Source organism: Charadrius vociferus, unplaced genomic scaffold, assembly GCF_000708025.1.
Source record: "Charadrius vociferus isolate BGI_N301 unplaced genomic scaffold, ASM70802v2 scaffold744, whole genome shotgun sequence".
NCBI classification, from domain to species: Eukaryota; Metazoa; Chordata; class Aves; order Charadriiformes; family Charadriidae; genus Charadrius; species Charadrius vociferus.
The window spans coordinates 675,981-694,970 of record NW_009648252.1 but is presented as its reverse complement, the minus strand read 5'-3'; the positions used below and the strand labels follow the sequence as shown (position 1 = coordinate 694,970).

The 18,990-nt window shown below is 42.0% G+C and overlaps 1 protein-coding gene across 1 annotated transcript in view; it reads right to left on the bottom strand.

The window, feature by feature from the left end:
- Positions 1-15,764, bottom strand: part of MCTP1 (multiple C2 domains, transmembrane 1) — a 177,353-nt gene extending 161,589 nt beyond the window's left edge. Inside the window, exon 1 of the mRNA XM_009884339.1 lies at positions 15,658-15,764. Coding sequence (XP_009882641.1) covers positions 15,658-15,718 — 61 coding nt within the window. The 5' untranslated portion in view covers positions 15,719-15,764. The remainder of the gene's footprint in view (positions 1-15,657) is intronic.
- Between the last annotated feature and the right edge of the window lie 3,226 nt (positions 15,765-18,990).

Genomic DNA, 18,990 nt, shown 5'->3' with positions numbered 1-18,990 from the left:
GCACAGCCTTCTGGCGTGTCAGCCACTCCTCCCAGTTTTGTGTCATCAGCAAACTTGCTGATGGTACACTCTATCCCTTCATCCAGATCATCGATGAATATATTGAACAGGACTGGGCCCAGTACTGACCCCTGAGGGACACCACTTGTTACTGACCTCCAACCAGACTCTGCACCACTAACCACAACCCTCTGAGCTCTATCTGTAAGCCAGTTCTCCATCCACCCCACTGTCCATTCATCTCACCCACACTTCCTAAGCTTTCCTGTGAGGATGATGTGGGAAACAGTGTCGAAAGCCTTGCCAAAGTCAAGGTAGACAACATCCACTGCCCTCCCCTCATCCACCCATCCAGTCACGCCATCGTAGAAGGCTCAGATTAGCCAGACATGACTTCCCCTTGGTGAATCTATGTTGGCATTTTCACACGTATTGTGTAAGTTTAATACAGTAATTGTGCATTCATGTTAATTTTGCATTATTAACAACACACCAGGGATATTTTAATATATTATTTAAATATATTACATAACAATAAACTAATATGTAATTTTAATCAACATCAACAATTCCATTCACATACTTGTGCTCTTTTAAAGGCAAAAATAAATTCAGTTCACTTGGGATGTTATTGCTAACAGTGATTACAAGTTCATGACACAAAACCTGAAAAAATCGAAGACCCCTCAGACTGAGCCTGCAAAAACCTGATATCAATTACGGATTCTTGTTGTTTGAGTATCAGGCTTTTCATCGGTTTCCTGCTTACCAAACCACTCAAACGAACCTGACACACTCAGGTCTAATTACACAAACATTTGTCTTATCTGTAGCAGCTAAGAACATCATCATGAGCCTTCACTCATGAGATTAAAGCCTTCTCTCAAAAAACGCCAAGTTGTGTGAGACACTGCTTTCTTGCTGAAGCACCACGTGTAAAGGCAGTAAAGACTTCTGGTGTCTGGTGTCAGCCTCCCTTTTCAGGGGAAGCATCTACCTAACAGACTCCTAAAGATGCTGCCCAAGTCCAGGAGGACAACTACCCATTATGGTAGCCATAAGCCAAGCTCTCCTCCAGTCCTGTGGGGCCAATGTCAGCACCCACACCATGCTCCAACGCTTCTCTCTCTCTAGGCAGACACCTCCTAAAATGGATTTTGCTTTGCAAGTTTAGCACATAGATCAGATCCTGTAAGCGGACAGGCGGACAAAAAAGAAGATTAGAAAATATTTTGCTGGAGAAATATTCAAGATGTTTATTCAAAGGAATACTGAACTGCTTTTGGGAAGGAAGCAGAGCTGGGTAATAGAGTGCAGCAAAGGCACGTTTGGCCGGAATAATAATCACAGTTATATTGGATATAAAGAACACACATTCCCAGTAAATTGTATACATTTACTTCATTGGTTCCCGAGGCTTCACAACAGGCTTTCCAACACGATTAGGCCACTTGCTGAACAGACTTTTTTCCTTAATGAAATCCTGTTTAATACAATGCGATAAACTGCTAACCGAACGAAATCCAACCGTGAACGCAGGGGTCAATGTGCCATGAGACCGAGTAATGAGCTGGAGACTGCTCCCCCACAACCGGTGCTAATGAGACAGAAAGGATGAGGCAAAGTCCCCATATTCCTCTACCGTATTTTTGCAGGGTGAACAGAGTCAAACTACCAGCATGCTGAAAAAACCTCAGCTGAAGATGCCCCCCCTACAATATGGGAACCAGACACTGAAATCCTTACGGCAAAAGTAAAAACCGTACAGTAAAAAGAGAGAACAGCAGCTATAAAAAAACCAATATAATATAGAGGAACAACACTGAAAACCAGCACTTTCAGCTGTCACTTCACATAGAGATGTTTTTATACTTCACCTAACAAGAAGAAAAAAAATACAGTTTAGAAAAATGGTGAGTTAGCAATTACATTTATTACACAAGCCAATTAACTGATTTAATTAAAACTGTTTAACTATAGCATGATTAAATGCATTCATTTTTCCACCACTGCTTCACTCACCGTTTAACTTCTGAAACAGAACAGAAAGCCATGCGCAAGCCCATTCTGAAAAACAGGAGTTACTGTGCCATAAACGTTTTTGCATAGTTCAGATGCTCACCACTGTGCCATTCCAATTCTAGGGTCAATTCTTTTAAAAAGTTAAAAAACTAACTTTCCCCTGGGGAATACCTGGTTTTCAGCCTGTTGAGAAAAAGATTTCAGAAAGGAAACCAGAGCAAATTGGAGAAGCTCTCTTCTTCTCCTCTCCCTACGGCTTTGGAAGAGAGCAAACACACCCATTCATTCAGGTCTCCCCTGCAGGAAGTCATCACTACTGCAAAGTGGACCACTCCGAAACAAGGTGGGTTTTTTTATCGACAGAGGTACTAAGGCTAAGCAGTAACGTTACAAAGGCTGCAGCCCCTCCAGTTCCTAATGTAAATCATGAGTCCCCTTTGGATTCACCACACAAACACAATAAATAATAGACTTAGCCCAATTTCAGCCTAGTGGTTTGAAAAAATGGAAGCTTCAAACACTACCACCTGGAAATCACAGTCATTAAATATGATTTGATGCTGTGGAGGATGCAGGAGGAATACTGCAGGAATAAGCACGGTCTAAAAAGCAGTAAAAACATCCAATCCGTATGGGGGAACGGAATTTTTCATCACTGCAAGTAACTGGGCAATGTACACACTTCCAGAAGCAAAAAAATAAGGTAAAAGCATGTTCGTAATTCTTTTTACACTTAAAACTATAACTAAACCTCTGTAATGGCTTTCTACTATTCCTGTGTTTTGCTTTCACACTTGGAATGTCTTCATTTGCTCTACAATTATTTGAAAAGAAAGCAAGCCACTAGAGATGTGCAGAGATGTGCAATAACTTTGATGTCATAATTCCTGAGAACCTTAATTATTAATACACATATCTGTTCTGGACTCATTGCATGAAGGGCCCTTTCACTGACAGCACTTTCCCCTTCTCTCTGACTCCATCCACACGTGTTCCCCTCTTAAAAAAGTTTCTCAGTTTCCACTTGTTTTCTTCGTTACAGCCAAGGCAGAAGAAAAAGCAGGGGGACAGTCCTCCAGGAAGTGCCAGCTGAGTATGTCAAGCCAAACACATACCCGTTCATGGCATTTTACATATTTTGTATTTGCAAACTGCAGCATGAAGCACCTCATAAAACGAACCACAGAAGAGTATGTCTGCTCTGTCCCATCTTTTATTCTGAAAAGTAGGGGAAATAGTTGCAACGAATTATTTTATACTAATTTAACAAAAAGAAACGGCCATTTTTATTATTTGTCTTGTACAAGAGCTGCCAAGCCTATCTTCTCGTTGGTCTTCAGCAAGCCCTTAAACACCACAACCAAACACTACAACAGCAGCACTAAACACTATACCTTTTCCATAAATAATCCTACTTTACGTCCTTCTGTCTCCCTAGAAAAGAATTATCCACCCAGTTCACCTAAAAAGGACACTAATTAGTTTAAATGACACAAAGCATTTCTGGAAAACTAATACCCTACGAACGGAGATGCCAATTACAAATTCACAGTGAGCACATGGATGCTACGGGATGCAGAGGAGTTCTACTCAAAAGTCGACAGGGAATGCAGAATTTTAATTATTCAGTGCCCATTAAAAAAATATTGGTTATAACAATCACAGCTTCCTATCTGTCTTTTGAAGAGTTATTCCTGCCACAAAAAAGGCAGCTTTAGTTCTATATTTCAGTGTTGCCCATTATAAGTATCTTTACTTAGTTTAGTAAATACGCATTTAAAGAATTACTAATTATGCTTGTGAAATAGAGACTATGGAAAAAACATACTGGCGCAGGACAGATTAGACAAAAAGCAAATGTGCAACGTCAGCCCAATTTCAAGAAAACATTTATATTTCATTTTAAGCATGGCTGAAGTCAGATTCATTTACACAGGATTTCAGCGTGCTACGGAAATGTTTTCCTTGCAGCTCAAATTAATATTCGAGTTAATAGACTTCAATATAAACAGAATTACCTCCCTTAATCAGAGGAAACACTGTTTGCTCTGCCCCTAAAACCTCAAGACTGAAATTATAATCTTCCTGAAATTGTTTAAAATCTTCCTGAAATTGTTTACAGCATGACCAGTTGTTTGCCAAGACAGACGGCTTTTGCAAAATCAGTCAGAGGCTTCACCTTTTCTGGGACAAAGACAGAGGGCTCTGATTTGCTTTGCCTAAAAAGCACAGCTCACTGTTGGCCTTATGCGTTACACCTTCCTGTTTTACAGAAATACCCTTTTTGATGTATACTTGCAATTGACAAGCGTGTGAGTTGCCCTTGTAACGCAGTCAATGATCTTTCTCTCCAGTAAAACGTGCAAGTTCTTCTCCATTCCCCCAGGTCTAATGATTCACTGCACATTAAATGCAAACTGAAATAAAAGCTGAATTTTAAAATTTAAAAAAAAAAAAAAAAAAAAAAAAAGCGAGGTAAAGCAAAAATAGAAGCCTTAGCAGCCTGCACGTTTGGCACAACAAAAAAAGGTGCAATGTGTGTTTAATATCTTTGTTTGAAACTGATTCTCACTGCATATGCAATCCCAGTTAAAGTCACATGAAGGAAAGCCTACACTATGAAGAAACATTCACAGAAACATACTATGTGAATCTTGCCTTAAAATAAGATTTCAATTTACTAGCTAGAAAACCTTAACATCGTTATTTCCTTATTTGCATATAGTCACCTGAAAAAATCAACACAGTAGAACTATGCTAACAAAGCAGGACTCTCTATTCTCTTTTAACGACCAGACACAGAGGTGTTTGATGCCCGATGACTTTGAATTAACAGACCAGATTCCTCCATCTGAGTCATAAGAGGACGATGGTCTGGAAGTCCCAAGCCCAGCCACTGCCACCCATGCTCTGTCACGTTACCTGCAGGACCCATAAAGGGCATCACCGGGATTTGGGGTGCTGCAGGAGCGGAGACCACTGATGTACTACAGCGTCATCCCTGGCCAAGAAGTCACCTGGTAAGAGGAATCTCTCCTTTTTAATCTTGGTACGAATTCCCACTGCAATACTCTGTTCAGGACCACCACCCAACTTTGGACACGGGTATCTGCATTTGCCATAGGCGTGCAATGGCGCAGTATGTGAACCGTGCCATTCTACCAACATGCCGTGCGTTTATGCATTACCGCCTATAGGTGACTTGACAACCTACCAAACTTTCTACCTTATTTTAGCGCTGTCAGAGTCCTCTTGTTTTATCTCCATTATTAGAGGAATAAGATGATTCAAAGCTTCAGCGAGATGTTTGTGAGTTGGAAAGAGTTACTCAGTGAACACTTACATCCAAACAACGATCCAGAGATGTAGCCAGGAACACGCATGCTTTTTCCCCTCCTATGAATATTTATATCTTCTTTGAGAAGAAAAGCTTATTAAAAAGGAATGGAAGCTTAGCCTCTACAAACACGAGCAGTAAACATGCATATTTTGTAATCAGCAGTGTTAGCACTATGCTCCACATGTCTAGCGAAGGAAAAATCCATTTAACTACACAATACATTGCCATGCGAAATTAAAGTGAATGATAAATACGTTCCTACAACACTTAAAGAATAAGGATCATGGCAATGAAACTGAAAGAACGGGAAATAATGAGATTCATTATTAAATAACTGTATTTGCTGAATTGGCATTTATCACAGAAGAGAAAAAAAAGAAACCAGTATCCTCAGTACTGGTATTAAACGAGAAATAGCCATTTCTAAGTGATGGTAAAAAACCACATCCTGTAGAAAGAAAGCGACTGGGTTTTTTTACCATCTAAATAGAAATGTGCGATGGTAAAAAGCGATAGCCAAAAAAAAAAAAACCAACCAAAAAAACCCTAGTATTATAACTAGAATCTTTTGCTAGTCTTACTGCAAACTAATTTTTATTATTGCTACCCTTTTTGTAAAACTAATTAAAATAGAATTGCAACTGCAGGTTTTTGTTTGGAAAAAAAAAGTTCCAAATGACGACAATTTACAAGGAAGAACTTGAACAAGCAAACAGCCATGCCACGTGTGTTTGGAGAAAGTGTATTGGCATGTAATTAGCGTGACTCCCACTCTGATAAGCCCCAAGGGACCGGAGTAATGGTAACACAATAGGAAACCCCACTTTGTGCCCGGAGAGTGTCTCCTGCTGCTCCCTACTGCACTAGTAGGAAAATTTTTGGCCTCCAATGGGAATTTGGGCTCCCCTGTAACAGATGGCCCTCACTTAAACCCAGCTCTTCCACCCTTCTTCATCTCACGCCACGTCGCTCACAGCAAAGCCTCCGCGTCCTCCTACTGCTGTGAGAACTGGGGTTCCTCTGCGGGTGAAACGATGTTCCTCACGCTTCCTCATCCCTCCATGTCTGTCTTTTGTGCATGTCTACCTGTTCAGATCAAGATCACTTGTGGATGGATTGTGCCCATGATTCTTGTCTCACTCACCCTTCTGCAATACATAATTCCCCACATTCCCATTTTTGCCTTTAATTACAACAGTATTCACTAAGTAATCAGCTAAGACCATCAGCTAAGACCAGAATGACTCTTCTAAAAACTGCTCTTAGTAATTTCTCCATATCGATGTGCTAATCCAAAAGCATTCTCCACCAGCAATTAACGAGTGGCAACGTGATCACAGCAGTGTCATCTAATGGTACATTGTCAGAAGAGTTTCACAAACAAATCTGAACACCTATTTTATGCTTTCTCATACTGCATCATGAGATCAGGCAAATAGGCACACAAGACCTCTGATGCCTTAAAACACGGGGAAAAAAATCCCTGAGAAAATACCCTGGTAAAAAAAAAATACCCTGGAGAAAACATTTCCAGAGAGCTGGACTCCTCAAAATTCCAAGTTATATCATACTTGAAGCTGTATCATCTCAAGGTATGCCACATCATTTCTAATGGAGACTTTATGTTACACAGTGCATGAGCACTTCAGGCTTCATTAGAATTCCCTCCTATTGTTCTAAATTAAACTGTAATCAAAACACACAATTATGCCTCAAAGATCGTCTCTGAACAGCTATTTATAAGTGCTTCCTGAAGAGTTTCTCCAGTTTGTGTAAAACTCAATCCCTCTAATGGCCTTTTCTAGAAAAAGCGAGAAACCTACTGACAACATTTCTCCCAAAAGGTAAGGATTAGTTTCTTGTTTGCTTTCTATTGCAATTTTACAGGATTCCAATATATTGATTGTACTATTTAACACATGCGACTTTAACAGGAGAGGAAATTCTGGCCCGCTCAAACTGATGGATATTCTACTATCCACTTCAACAAACCAGAAATAAATGAAGTAATCATAAAATCTAGAGTGTACCTCAAATGCTCAGGAATCCTGCTGTTTAATATGGCTTGTGATTTCCAAGCCTGCAATTAACCTATTTAACCCACAGTCCGTATCAATACCACAGCCACCCTTGCTGCACAGGGATTTTCCCAGTGTACTGCAAACGGACAGTTTCAATTTTGAGTGCCTCAAAGCAACTAATCAAAAAATGCTTGAAAAAACTAGAAAGTTGTTTTTACATTTCATAATTACATTTTTTTCAATATCCACTCAGACATATCAGTACATATTTCTCTATATTCTCATAAAGAAATCTCCACTTGGGGAATTATTATTTTTTTTGGTGTTGTTTTTTCTTTATTAAATTTTTCACTGAATTAAATGGGCTGCTACCCACAGATGTAGATTCTGGCTGAAAGTACTCTGCAGCTCCAAAACCCCCTGTCTTTTATTTGGATGCATAAACAGTAGGGTTGTGAAGAAGCCGGTAGAGCGCACGAGCCTCCAGACGGCGGTGTTTGGAAAATGCCTGCCGTGGCCAGTTTCTGCTGAGGGTGGCGCGGAGCCAGCGCTCGCAGGCAGCTTCTGCCGGACCTGGCCACAAGGAAATTCGCAGCCACCGTTGCTGTCTCCAGAGACGTCATGACTGAGTTCATTTTGGAATTCTTGTAGAAATGTTCGTTGTAAAATGCCAAGGAAGGGCTGCTAAACTCTGTTCGCAAATTATTTCATAGTCCCACAACTCACTTGAGACAGACCATCTTCCTATAGCAATCGACTGTCCCTTAAAGGCATAGGGAAGGGCATTAGCCCACCCTCCTAGAAGGCTTGGATGCAGTTTCCTCAGGTGTTTCCTTCCTCTTGGCATGGAGAAATGAGCAAAAAGACCCAAAGGCCACAGTGTGTTAGGAAACACAAAAGTCCAAATGGTGACTGAAATACATGGGGGAACAAGAGATCAGTAGGGTGCAAATGATGGACCAACTTTTTTCAACTCCCCATGCAAAGGGGAGAAGCTGTTCCCTCTGGAGTTTTCACAGGGACAGTAGAGCACTACCACCAAGTGAGGGCTTCCTAGAGTGCGTACAAATTCCTGGCTATGATAGAAACCGAGAGCCACATCGGGTGAAAAATGCTACATGCAGATCTCATGTCAGCTGTTCGCTGGATGGAGGTGTTTAAGAGATGTGTAGACACGGTGCTGAGGGATGTGGTTTAGTGGTCATTTGGCAGTGCTGGGTTAACGGTTGGACTCGATGACCTTAAAGGTCTCTCCCAACCAAAGTGATGCTGTGATCCTGCGGAGAGGCGCAGGCACAGTGAGCGACCTGGCAGTGAGATCGAGCTCCGTGTCAAGCCCAGAGCAGGAGGAACCAAAGCCACAGATTGAGCCCATCCTCCAGTGGACTTTGGCACCTTCTACAAAGGGACTTGCTCAGGCAGACAAAGCTGCTGTAGAACATCAGAAGAGTGCTCAACCCCGTTTCTCACTGCTCTCTGCTCTGTCCTCCTTCCCTTCCTGCATCGCACATGAGAACTCATCCCCTTCACCATCAGGTATGAGTCACAGCCGCCAGGACCCTGCGTGAGATCTGGACACCTTTTGCTGAGCAGAAAACATGCCCAGAGCTGCGAAGGGCAGGAGGCCAGGCTGGACCGGGCAGAGGAAGCTCCTCTTCCGCAGCCACCACGCCGCGTGTCCACCGCTCTGCCGCAGAGAGCTGCCCAGCCGCAGCACGGCTCAGGGGGAGCCCAAACGAAACCCAAAAGTATGTTCCCAACCTACATTTATCACTGGGCAACGCCAACAGGTACCTGCCGGTGATCAGAATGACATCCAGAGCCACAATCCTCTTCAGCCAACGCTAACCTCTCCTTGCGGGAAAAAAGAGACAAAACTCCAGCAGCCTCTTCCAGAATCTTACGCGTTTGTACCCAAATACAGACAAAAAGCCCTGCCTACCTAACGACGTGTACCCTAAATAAAACATCCTGGAAACGTTCTTAAGCACGGTGAATGCTGGCACACTTAATCTACATATATTTACATGAATCCCAGAGTAACAAGCATGCCAAGCTGCCATTTCTTGTTTCGGCATCTTATCCTCACTATCTCTGTAACAAGGAAACTGAGCATTTAAAAATTAGTTCTTCCGGATATTCACATCCCCAGGAGTTCTTAAAAATTATTATGTGTATTTTTGACTCAGATAAAATTTAATAGAACCTTTCCAAAAGACCTTCACATCAGCTAACATTCTTGCCTATTCTGATTTAAAATAAATACAAACCCTTTGATTTGCATCCAAAAACTAATGGTATCTGATTTCCTTTAAAGAGCATTCAAATTCCATACCTAATTAATATGTTAAGATAAAAATATAATTTAAGAGCTACTTTGATGAATGTTCACAATTAGTGGCGTGAAAATACTGATCCAAAAGGCCTTTTAAAAATAGTTTGGCATCTGGCTACCTGTTATGGCATGAATAGCATTTCTCTTTGGTTATCGCCTTGGGATTATTTGCCATGCACAGAAGATGTTGCGAGCACTACACTACTGATTTACGCCAATAATCCTCTCGTCTCACCTTTTCAGGAGACAGAACAGGGGCATGTTCCTATCATTCTCAAGCGTGTGACAGACATCAATATTTCACAATAAGCAAAATATAGCCCATAATCCTGGTCTACCAAAATCATGAGGATGAAGAGTTTCTCAGTCTCCAAAGCTACACTGTATACAATTTATTTTAATCAAGGTAAGGACTGAATTTCAGTATCCTACATCAGTGAAACCCACAGTTCAAACATAAATAACATGCTCTGTAATTAGACTTAAATGAAACTTATTTGCGTAAGTTTAAATGTATTGCCTTATATATAGGTTTGCTTTCGATATTGTGTCATTGCAGAAAATAAGGCACATCTTAAAGGGTTACTTAATCGTCCCACTTTGCTTGTTATCTCATTGGCACTTACTTTTCTTCTAGATCCTGAAAATGTAGATGTGTACAGCTATTCACCGGACAAAATGCAAAGTCTATGAGTACGCTCTCGCACTATTACAGTTCCTCAGATTCTCCTGGTTTTGACAGACCTCTCTCCTAACTATTCTCAATTTAAGCAGCTAGTTTCTTACCGCTGTAAATACCTTGTATCAGAAACAGTACATTTCTCTAGAGGAAACGCAGCCTTTGCCCGGCACGAGGGCACTAACTGCATCCCATTCCTGGTTACTTCTCACCATCTTTGGGCGCAGGTTTCAGGACCAGCATCAGCCGCTCAAGGGTCAACCCATCCTCTGATGTTTCTACAAAGACAAATTCTCTAATCTTAGGATGCATTACTGAACTGTCTGCTGCCGAGAGAGACACAGAGATCCGGCAATATTATCCATTTCGAGGTCAAGGCCTCAGATGACGATTAACATCTCTTCTCAGGCATCTTCCTGCAAGATTTCACACAGAAAATACACTACTTCTGGTCTTTGTGAAAAAGCCAACTAACACTTCACTTACTCTCAAAAAAGTATTTTCCTTGAGCTATATTGCAAGATCGGGTTAATCATCATGCATTTTGTAAAAAACCACATATATATATATATAAAAATAAATAAATTTTAAACGCAGAATGGATCAAATCCACCATGTCTCTAGCCTGTTTTTTGACATGACACAAAGTCCTCAGGATTAACCTGTGCTTATTTCCCAACTTTGTTGTGGAGCAGCAAACCAGCACTGTACGTTTCTCAAAAAGCACAAACAGGAGTGGATTCCAGATTCCAGTGAAGTAAGAAAACACTGTGAGGAAATCCACATTTAAAAAACGTAAAGGAATATCTTGATATCTTTCTTTTGACTGAAGAGAATCATAGAAAACCGGTGACTAAGATATAACTACCCTTTTCACTAACTGGGCTATAACATTTCAGTTTGCACCTCAGAATTAATCTCTTTTAAAGCAAAAATGGATCAACCACAAGGGCTTTTGTTTGTTTGTTTGTCTAAAACCAATATTCAAGATATTTTAAAACATCTATAAAGGCATATTATCAATCTGAAGCAGCCACACAAACTCCACATGCAAGAAGTCAGAGACCAGCAACAAATCAAAGGGATCTTTTTAACCTAAAAATTTAACTCCAGAAAAAACTCCTAAAAATATACATGATATTACACAAACACTGTCTATGACAAAAAGCAAATGAGAAATTAAAACTAATAGGAAAACATAAAGATGTAGGTAATAAGGTGAACTTGTTAATATGCCAACTTAACGAGATCCAATGTTACACAGTTTTTCCCAATCCAACAGGATTTTGCCAGAAGCAAAAACGTAAACTGCCTCATGACGTAGCTGGGATGAAGTTATGGTACCACAGCTCAATGGCACTTGGAAGGAAAGCCGGACCAGACGAAAGACAGGATTTCTTGTGAAGATGAAGAGTTAAAAAGAATAGTTACATTTCCTCCTGTCGTACTGCACACACCAGAGCATAAATATTGCCTGTTACAATGAAGGATTATTTTCAATCATTTGACAAGACAACAGCAAGACGTTGGTCCACTCATGAAGAATGTTCTCTTCCCTTTTTGTTGTGACTATCAGTGCTTATTTATCAACTAATAGCTGTGATTAATGCTGGCATTGCTAGCCACATAAATATAGCTTCAATCTTTCCCCTTTTCTTCTGAGAATGTTGCGGTGTCTCTTTTTATAAATTTTGGGAAGGCAACGTGTGCAGAACATTCACGACATGAGAACTCAACTTTGAATTCCAAGACTGCAATATGTTGAGCAGCAGGTTTCTAAAAAGATAAGTGAAACCACAGTTCAAAAACTAAAGAACAAAAAGCTAAAATTAAAATGATATTATTTTCTAACATGTAATTCAAGTACTCTTTTAGAATGAAATTCACAGTACTTGCAGAAAATTCAATTCTCAGCAGAGGATGTGGACAAAGTTTTGGAGGAACAGATGCGCTGTTAAGATACAGAATAAGACTCCTCTGAGACAGTCCTGGGGTAAATCCTCCAAGCTCTGGTTTTACTATCGAACACATCGGTCTTAGTAGCTCCATTTCGCATTTGGATATATATTAATGGACAGTGCCTCCCATGGACTGTCCCGTAACCACTTTCTGGCTCATAACCCCCAACACAGGCACTGCTCCATCACGCAGGCAACACAACAGGGACACCGGCGCTGGCTCAGACCACAGCTCCTGCGAGCATGGGGCTCTGTCTCCAGCGGGGCTGTCAGCAGATGCCATCAGAAAACGAAGAGTACACGCACAGAGATTATTTCCCTGCAATGTCCTCCCAGGCATCAAGAACTCAGAGCAAAGACCTTCAGAGTTAGATGTGTTTTCTGCGCCTTTCAGTGCCCTTTGTGGATTTTTCTTCCACGAACTCACAGAATCTCCTCTTGCACTCACATAAATCGCCAGTAAGAATTCAGTTTTACATGCCCAGTTTCTCAGTGAAACACCACTGGGACTACCACCGAATACTTTAAACAATAAATAAAAAACAGCAAGTACTGCACTCGAGAGAGGATTGAGACAAAACTGACTCCCGGATGCAGCCCCTTTCTGTGCAGTTCCCATTGAGCAGCCATCTGCATCCACCAGGTGCCTGCCTAACGGCTGTAGAGTCTCCTTGATTCAAGTTCTGCTGGTGCTCCTAAATTCTCACTCCGAGTAGCTCCAACAGAAAGGGAAAACAAGCAGAAACACAGTGGGTAATAGCCAGGACATTTGGTCGTGAGTGGATGGGTCCTACCATGGAGTCGCAGTACAAAGTGCTGTTCCTGTATTTTCTCGTTAACAAAGGCTCAGGCCTGGAAGTCCAAACCCAGGTGAGATCTGAAACCTGGTCACCACAGGAGGGACCACATCTGTAGCTCTGCATCTGGTCTGAAGGATTTTCCACACCTCACTAAGATGCAACACACATTCTCCTTCCTGACACAGAATCCCAGACTGGTGAGGGCTGGAAGGTCCCTCTGGAGCTCCCCCATCCCACCCCCCGCCAGAGCAGGGGCACCTCCAGCAGTGGCACAGGACGGCGTCCAGGTGGGTTTGGGATGGCTCCAGAGGGGGAGACTCCCCCCCCTCTCTGGGCAGCCTGTGCCACTGCTCTGCCGCCCTCACAGCAGAGAAGGCCCTCCTCAGGTGGAGATGGAACTTCCTATGGACAACTTTGTGCCTGTTCCCTCTTGTCCTGTCACTGGGCACCCCTGAAAAGAGCCTGGCCTCATTCTCTTGACACCCACCCTTTGGACATTGATCAGCATTGATGAGATGCCCTCTCAGCCTTCTCTTCTGCAGGCTGAACAGCCCCGGGGCTCTCAGCCACTCCTCATCAGAGAGGTGCTCCAGTCCCTGAGCATCTGTGTAGCCTCTGCTGGACCTTCTCCAGTAGTTCCTTGTCTTTCTTGACCCAGGGAGCCCAGAACTGGACACAGTGCTCCAGATGTGTCCTCCCCAGGGCAGAGGTGGAGGATGACCTCCCTTGACCTGCTGGTCACACTCTTTTTAATGCACCCCAGGAGACCACTGGCCTTCTTGGCCACAAGAGCACATTGCTGCAGCGGCCGCACCTGCAGTGGCTTGGTAAAACATTCCCTGGGTTGCTCAAGATGGGAGGGCTGAGCTTTTTCAGGGACAGGAAGAAATGCAGAAAGAGAGCAGGAAGTCACCCAGGCATCTCGCTTTGTTGGTAAGATTTCAAGCTACAAGACTACTCTATGAAGCTTGAGCCCAACAACCACCTTCCTCCCCAGTATCTTTTCAAAAGAAAAAAACAGTACTTGCTCAGCCTTTCGCAAGGCGGTAGATGTACACCACCCACAGTGAGTTACGGGCTCCCAACAGGGTGGGTGACGACCGCGCGGTGCAGCCCCAGTGCCTGGGCTCCGGGACTAACAAGTGCTGAGGAAACACCACTCTCGTTGCGTTGCCTCCCAGGCAGCTTGAGGAGGTTTCCTTGCTGCTCAAGCAGCAGCTTTCTGAACCGACCTTTCAAAGCCGGTGACATTTTACACAGCGCCTAGTTTTCGTTTCAGACCCTGCGATTGCACCTCAGGAGATGGATGTCCCACCCTTTGTTTACTCTAGACCTAGACTCCCATACCTTGGGGGGAAAAAGATTACAGATGTTTTCCCTGCATACAAACAACCACATTTACATTCATATTTTTGTTCATTTATAAATAATATGAATGATGGACACGACTGAATTACAACACATCATTCAGAAACTGGGCGAGTCTCTCTAGCTCATGGATAAAAAACACTTCAGTATTTATTTTTAATGAATGTCAGGCAAAGCCTGATAGAATATCAATATATCTAGAGGAAGAATACACATAAAAGTTTATTCTTGCAACAGCCTATTAAGATTTTGGTTTCAGTGACAGAACTATCAGTGCAGTAATTTCCGACCAATGCAAACAGCCTTCTAGGTTTCTGCTACCGTATTTGAGACATGAAACCGGTGAGGTAACTTCCTCCAGAAAGCATGGGAAAGTCCCGTACAATACTATTTTGCAGCTAAGGTTTTACTATGGCTTTTTCTCTCTCACAAGGAGTATACTACAGCAAATCCCAAACAGGCTGTTAGTCAGCTTTATCGTGCTCACATCGCTGTTCAGGAAGTGGATCACTGACTTATCTGACTTTTAATACCCGCTGCAGTCGCGTGTGCAGAGTCACGGAGTCAGCCAGCACTGTTCGCGTGGGCCAAGAAACCCTTCAGGAATCCTTTCTACATCTGAACTACGCGTGCGGTACGTGTCTCAGAGCAGACTGTGAAATGCCAGTCTGTGCTCAGCAGATCGGCCAACAGGTAAAGCCTGGACACATCTGACAGAGGGGTTTTTACGGGTTTTGTTATTAAAAACAGCTCCAGTATTTATCAGTTAAGAAGTCAAGGAACAAAACACGTAGCGAGACAGCACTTGTGTGAGCAAGACAGCACAAATCCCCGTGGTTAAGGTAAATCTATCACACCTTTCCTAGTTTGAAACATTCAAAAAAGGGAGGAAAATTAGCTAGCAGAAGAATTAAAGCAGTATTCGCTAAATCTCGTTTCTTCCCCGGTGTGGGTTTAGCTGGCCCTCACTCCTTTTGCTTCGTGCTTTAGAGTAAAAGAACCTCTACGTAGTTTTAAGCAGAATTTAACTAACGCACAATTCTAACCTTCATTGTGACTCTAATACCCTCATATAACTTTATGCAATAGACAAGTAACTTCCCAAACATTAAGACGGTGTTTGCCAGCACTTACCTCCACGGTCCCGTGCTGCTAAATTCTGCCCTCTTCTTAGGGTAACGTCCAACTGGTACATTCTGGGATCTCCAGAAGGAAAATCTGCATTACTTGTTTCAACCGAATTTGTTCTCTGAAGGGGAAAAAAAACAAAAATGCAATAGTTAGTGTTACTAGAAGTTTCATGTAAGGTATATTTTAATTTGGTATCACCATCCTGTTGAAATAAGACAAGGCCGTATCCCATTCCACCACCTCAGAGCTCACACCCCAACACCAAGGAACCCGCGCCTGTCATCAGTATGACAATTCCCGGAGCATCATTTTTTTAAAAACAAACAAACAAAACACAAACTGGTTGATGTCGCAGTGGTTAAATTTATTATTTAAAAAAGGTGGTTGAAAAATAATTCTTTGATACCTGGATTTATTATGGCAACCTCCATTTCTAATTACATTCACATACATTCCTGGCTCACCAGAGCACAAGAACTAAGAAAAAACAGAGCTGGACCTTACAGTACTAGTTTGACTAGTCATTACTAGTACCCTCAAACCCTGTATTTATTCAACAGTGATAATCTAGGCATTGAGTAAACATACATGAGTTATGATTTTGTCAGCTACTGCAGTACTTTGCAAGATATGTTTTTTTTTTCCACAGAGTTACGGGGGAAACCAGGGGAAAAAATCATAAAGACCCTAGAAGCAACTCTAGCTCTTCACATGCAATACTTAGTTTCCCTGTACGCCAGGGCAAACTTGAGATTCTTAGAGCAGTTATTTGTATAAACTGTCTCATTAAAAAAAAAAATAAAAAATGAAGGAAATCAGAATGCAAGGAACTGTCTGGACTGCATGAATAGTAACCACATTTCTGTCCCAAACGACAAAGGAGAAAAATGATATTCCCTAGTATGTATAAGCCTTTGCAAAATAGTTTTTAACACATCTCTCTATAAGCAGCATCTAATTACAGTGCATACTTGGAACACCACATTTAATTTTGAGACTAGAACAACTATATCTATTATACATTCACAGTACATACAGGAGTTTCATATATTATACACACTGAGCACCACGGGTACATATTCTCATGCTAGGAACTAAATCTTTTAAGACCAGTGCTATTAATATTTTATTATGCAATTACGGGTCCTCTGCAAGGAAAAAAAAGAAAAAAAAAGGCAGCACGACGGAAACATCTGAGAGACCACGTGTGTACGAAGTGCTACGCCACTTCAACGAGAAAATTTTGTTGTTTTTCTTCCTACCACCCTCCCACCCCCCCTTTTTTTTTAAAGGTGATAACAAGTCTAAAGCATGAAGGAAGCCACAAATAAAGGCACTTTGACATGTGCCTTACTCCTGTTATTCCAGAGTCACAGATCTGAGCCCTACCATATTTACTTTTGCTGCAACACGTACAACGCTGCCCAAACCACGTACTGACGTGCTCACCACTTCCACAGCAATGAGACTGTTCAAAACTACTGCACCACAGAGAAAATGGTTAGATGGGCTTCGCTTTGGGGGGTGGGGGTCGTTGTTGAAATCTCTCAACATTTAATTCCTAAAGTAACTGCTGAGGCATGCCTGCAGCTATCAAAAGACCGCAAGACTCTTGCAGGAGTCACCCACCACCTTCTTTTAAATGACTAACGTGCCACTCAACATCTCTTTTTTTAATATTTTTTTTTCAATGCACTGCCCGCAGGAGGGTGCAAGTTTGACCACAGTGAATTCCCAGCCCATCCCTGCAATGCCTAGTATCTACTCTGGCCAGAAATAAGGAAAAAATTGCACATTGTCCTGATCCTCAGCCTCATCCCAGAACCCAGCGTTCATCAGGGTACTGAAAAAGAAGAAACTTGTGTAGTGAAGCACATAATAAACACCAAAACTTTCCTTCCCATCTCTTGCCCTTCCACAAGAGCTTGCAGACGCCACAGAAACACGAAAGCTCCCAACACTTATAACCTCCTCCCCGATCCTTTCTCATGGCATCCCCCTCTCTCTCTTCCCCTCTGAGGTACAACACAACCTCTGCATCAAAATTCCTTGGTTTAAACAGTGCTATTTTGCTCCCTTCTTTTCCCTTCCTCACCTCCTTTTCAATGCCTTTCCTTCCTTTTCTCTTGCAATGGAACTTCTTTTTAGTGTTCACATTAATTAGTTTTTCAGAGAGCTGCTCAAGGAGGCCAGAAACAGTGAGGTGAGCAATGTAACAAGCCTACAGGACATGAACAGTTACACAAATTAAATAAAAGCAAATAGATATTAACTATCCCTAAGTATTAGAAAGCCAAACCAGTATTTCTCCATCAGAACAGCAGCATTTGAACTACACAATTAAAACTGGAGGTTGCCATAACAAATGCAACTATCAAGAAATCATGTTTTTTCAACCACCTTCTTTAATTAACAAGTTCACAAGTTAAAAAGGCAAACTAGTAAAAATCAAAGAACCACTTCTTGTGGTCTGTAGTGATGAACTAGTTAGAAACGTTTTAGACGAAAAACTTGGGAGCATTCAGGAAAGTCCACAATTGCCCTAACCATGGCACAGTTTCCAAACCAAATTTTCCGAACTTCTAGATTCCAACCAATAATGTCAAGAAAACAAGTTCTCTGTAGCTAGAAAAATCAAATAAAATCATCACACCTAGGAGTTGTGAGCCACAGGGCTGTTTCTTCCTGACTGCTGCAGGACCGTGACACCAAGCCTGACAGAGCGAGGGCAGGCCTTCACCTTTAGTGTCTAAAATGTACAGAAGGTCTAGAAATTCTTTTATTAAATCTTTAACAAAAATGTTGAGATTTCAGACAAAGACCAGAGAGGCAATCAACCATATTTTCACACAGGCAAAATCACCTGTGGGAAGGCAATGCCTGAATTAATTCATTTGAATTAATTTTTAGTAGCAATCTGTCATTATTTTACCTTAAAATATCATTTTTAGCTGAACTACGACTAAATTCGTGGACTCTACACTTTTCCATACAATCAAAATTAATCTGTTTTAAGGGAAATTCATTATTCAGCACAAGCACTGAAGCCTTGCATACAGTGAATTTCGACAGGGAGGTTAAAGAATGCCGATTGTGTTGGAAACAGGCCATGTGCAGAGGTCAGGAGAGAGGTCTTGATGACCATACCCATCCTTAGTTGCACTCTGTTGTTTAACCCTCCCGGGGGTGTTCTCCTACCAAACCGTGAGAGCAGCAACAGGAGCTGCTTTCGCCTTCAGTGAGACACCGGGGAGAAGTTCTTCAGTAGCCTGCACTGAAATGCATCTGCAGCAGCAACTCACTCCTGGCCCACGGCACGTCAAGTGATGCTCAGCC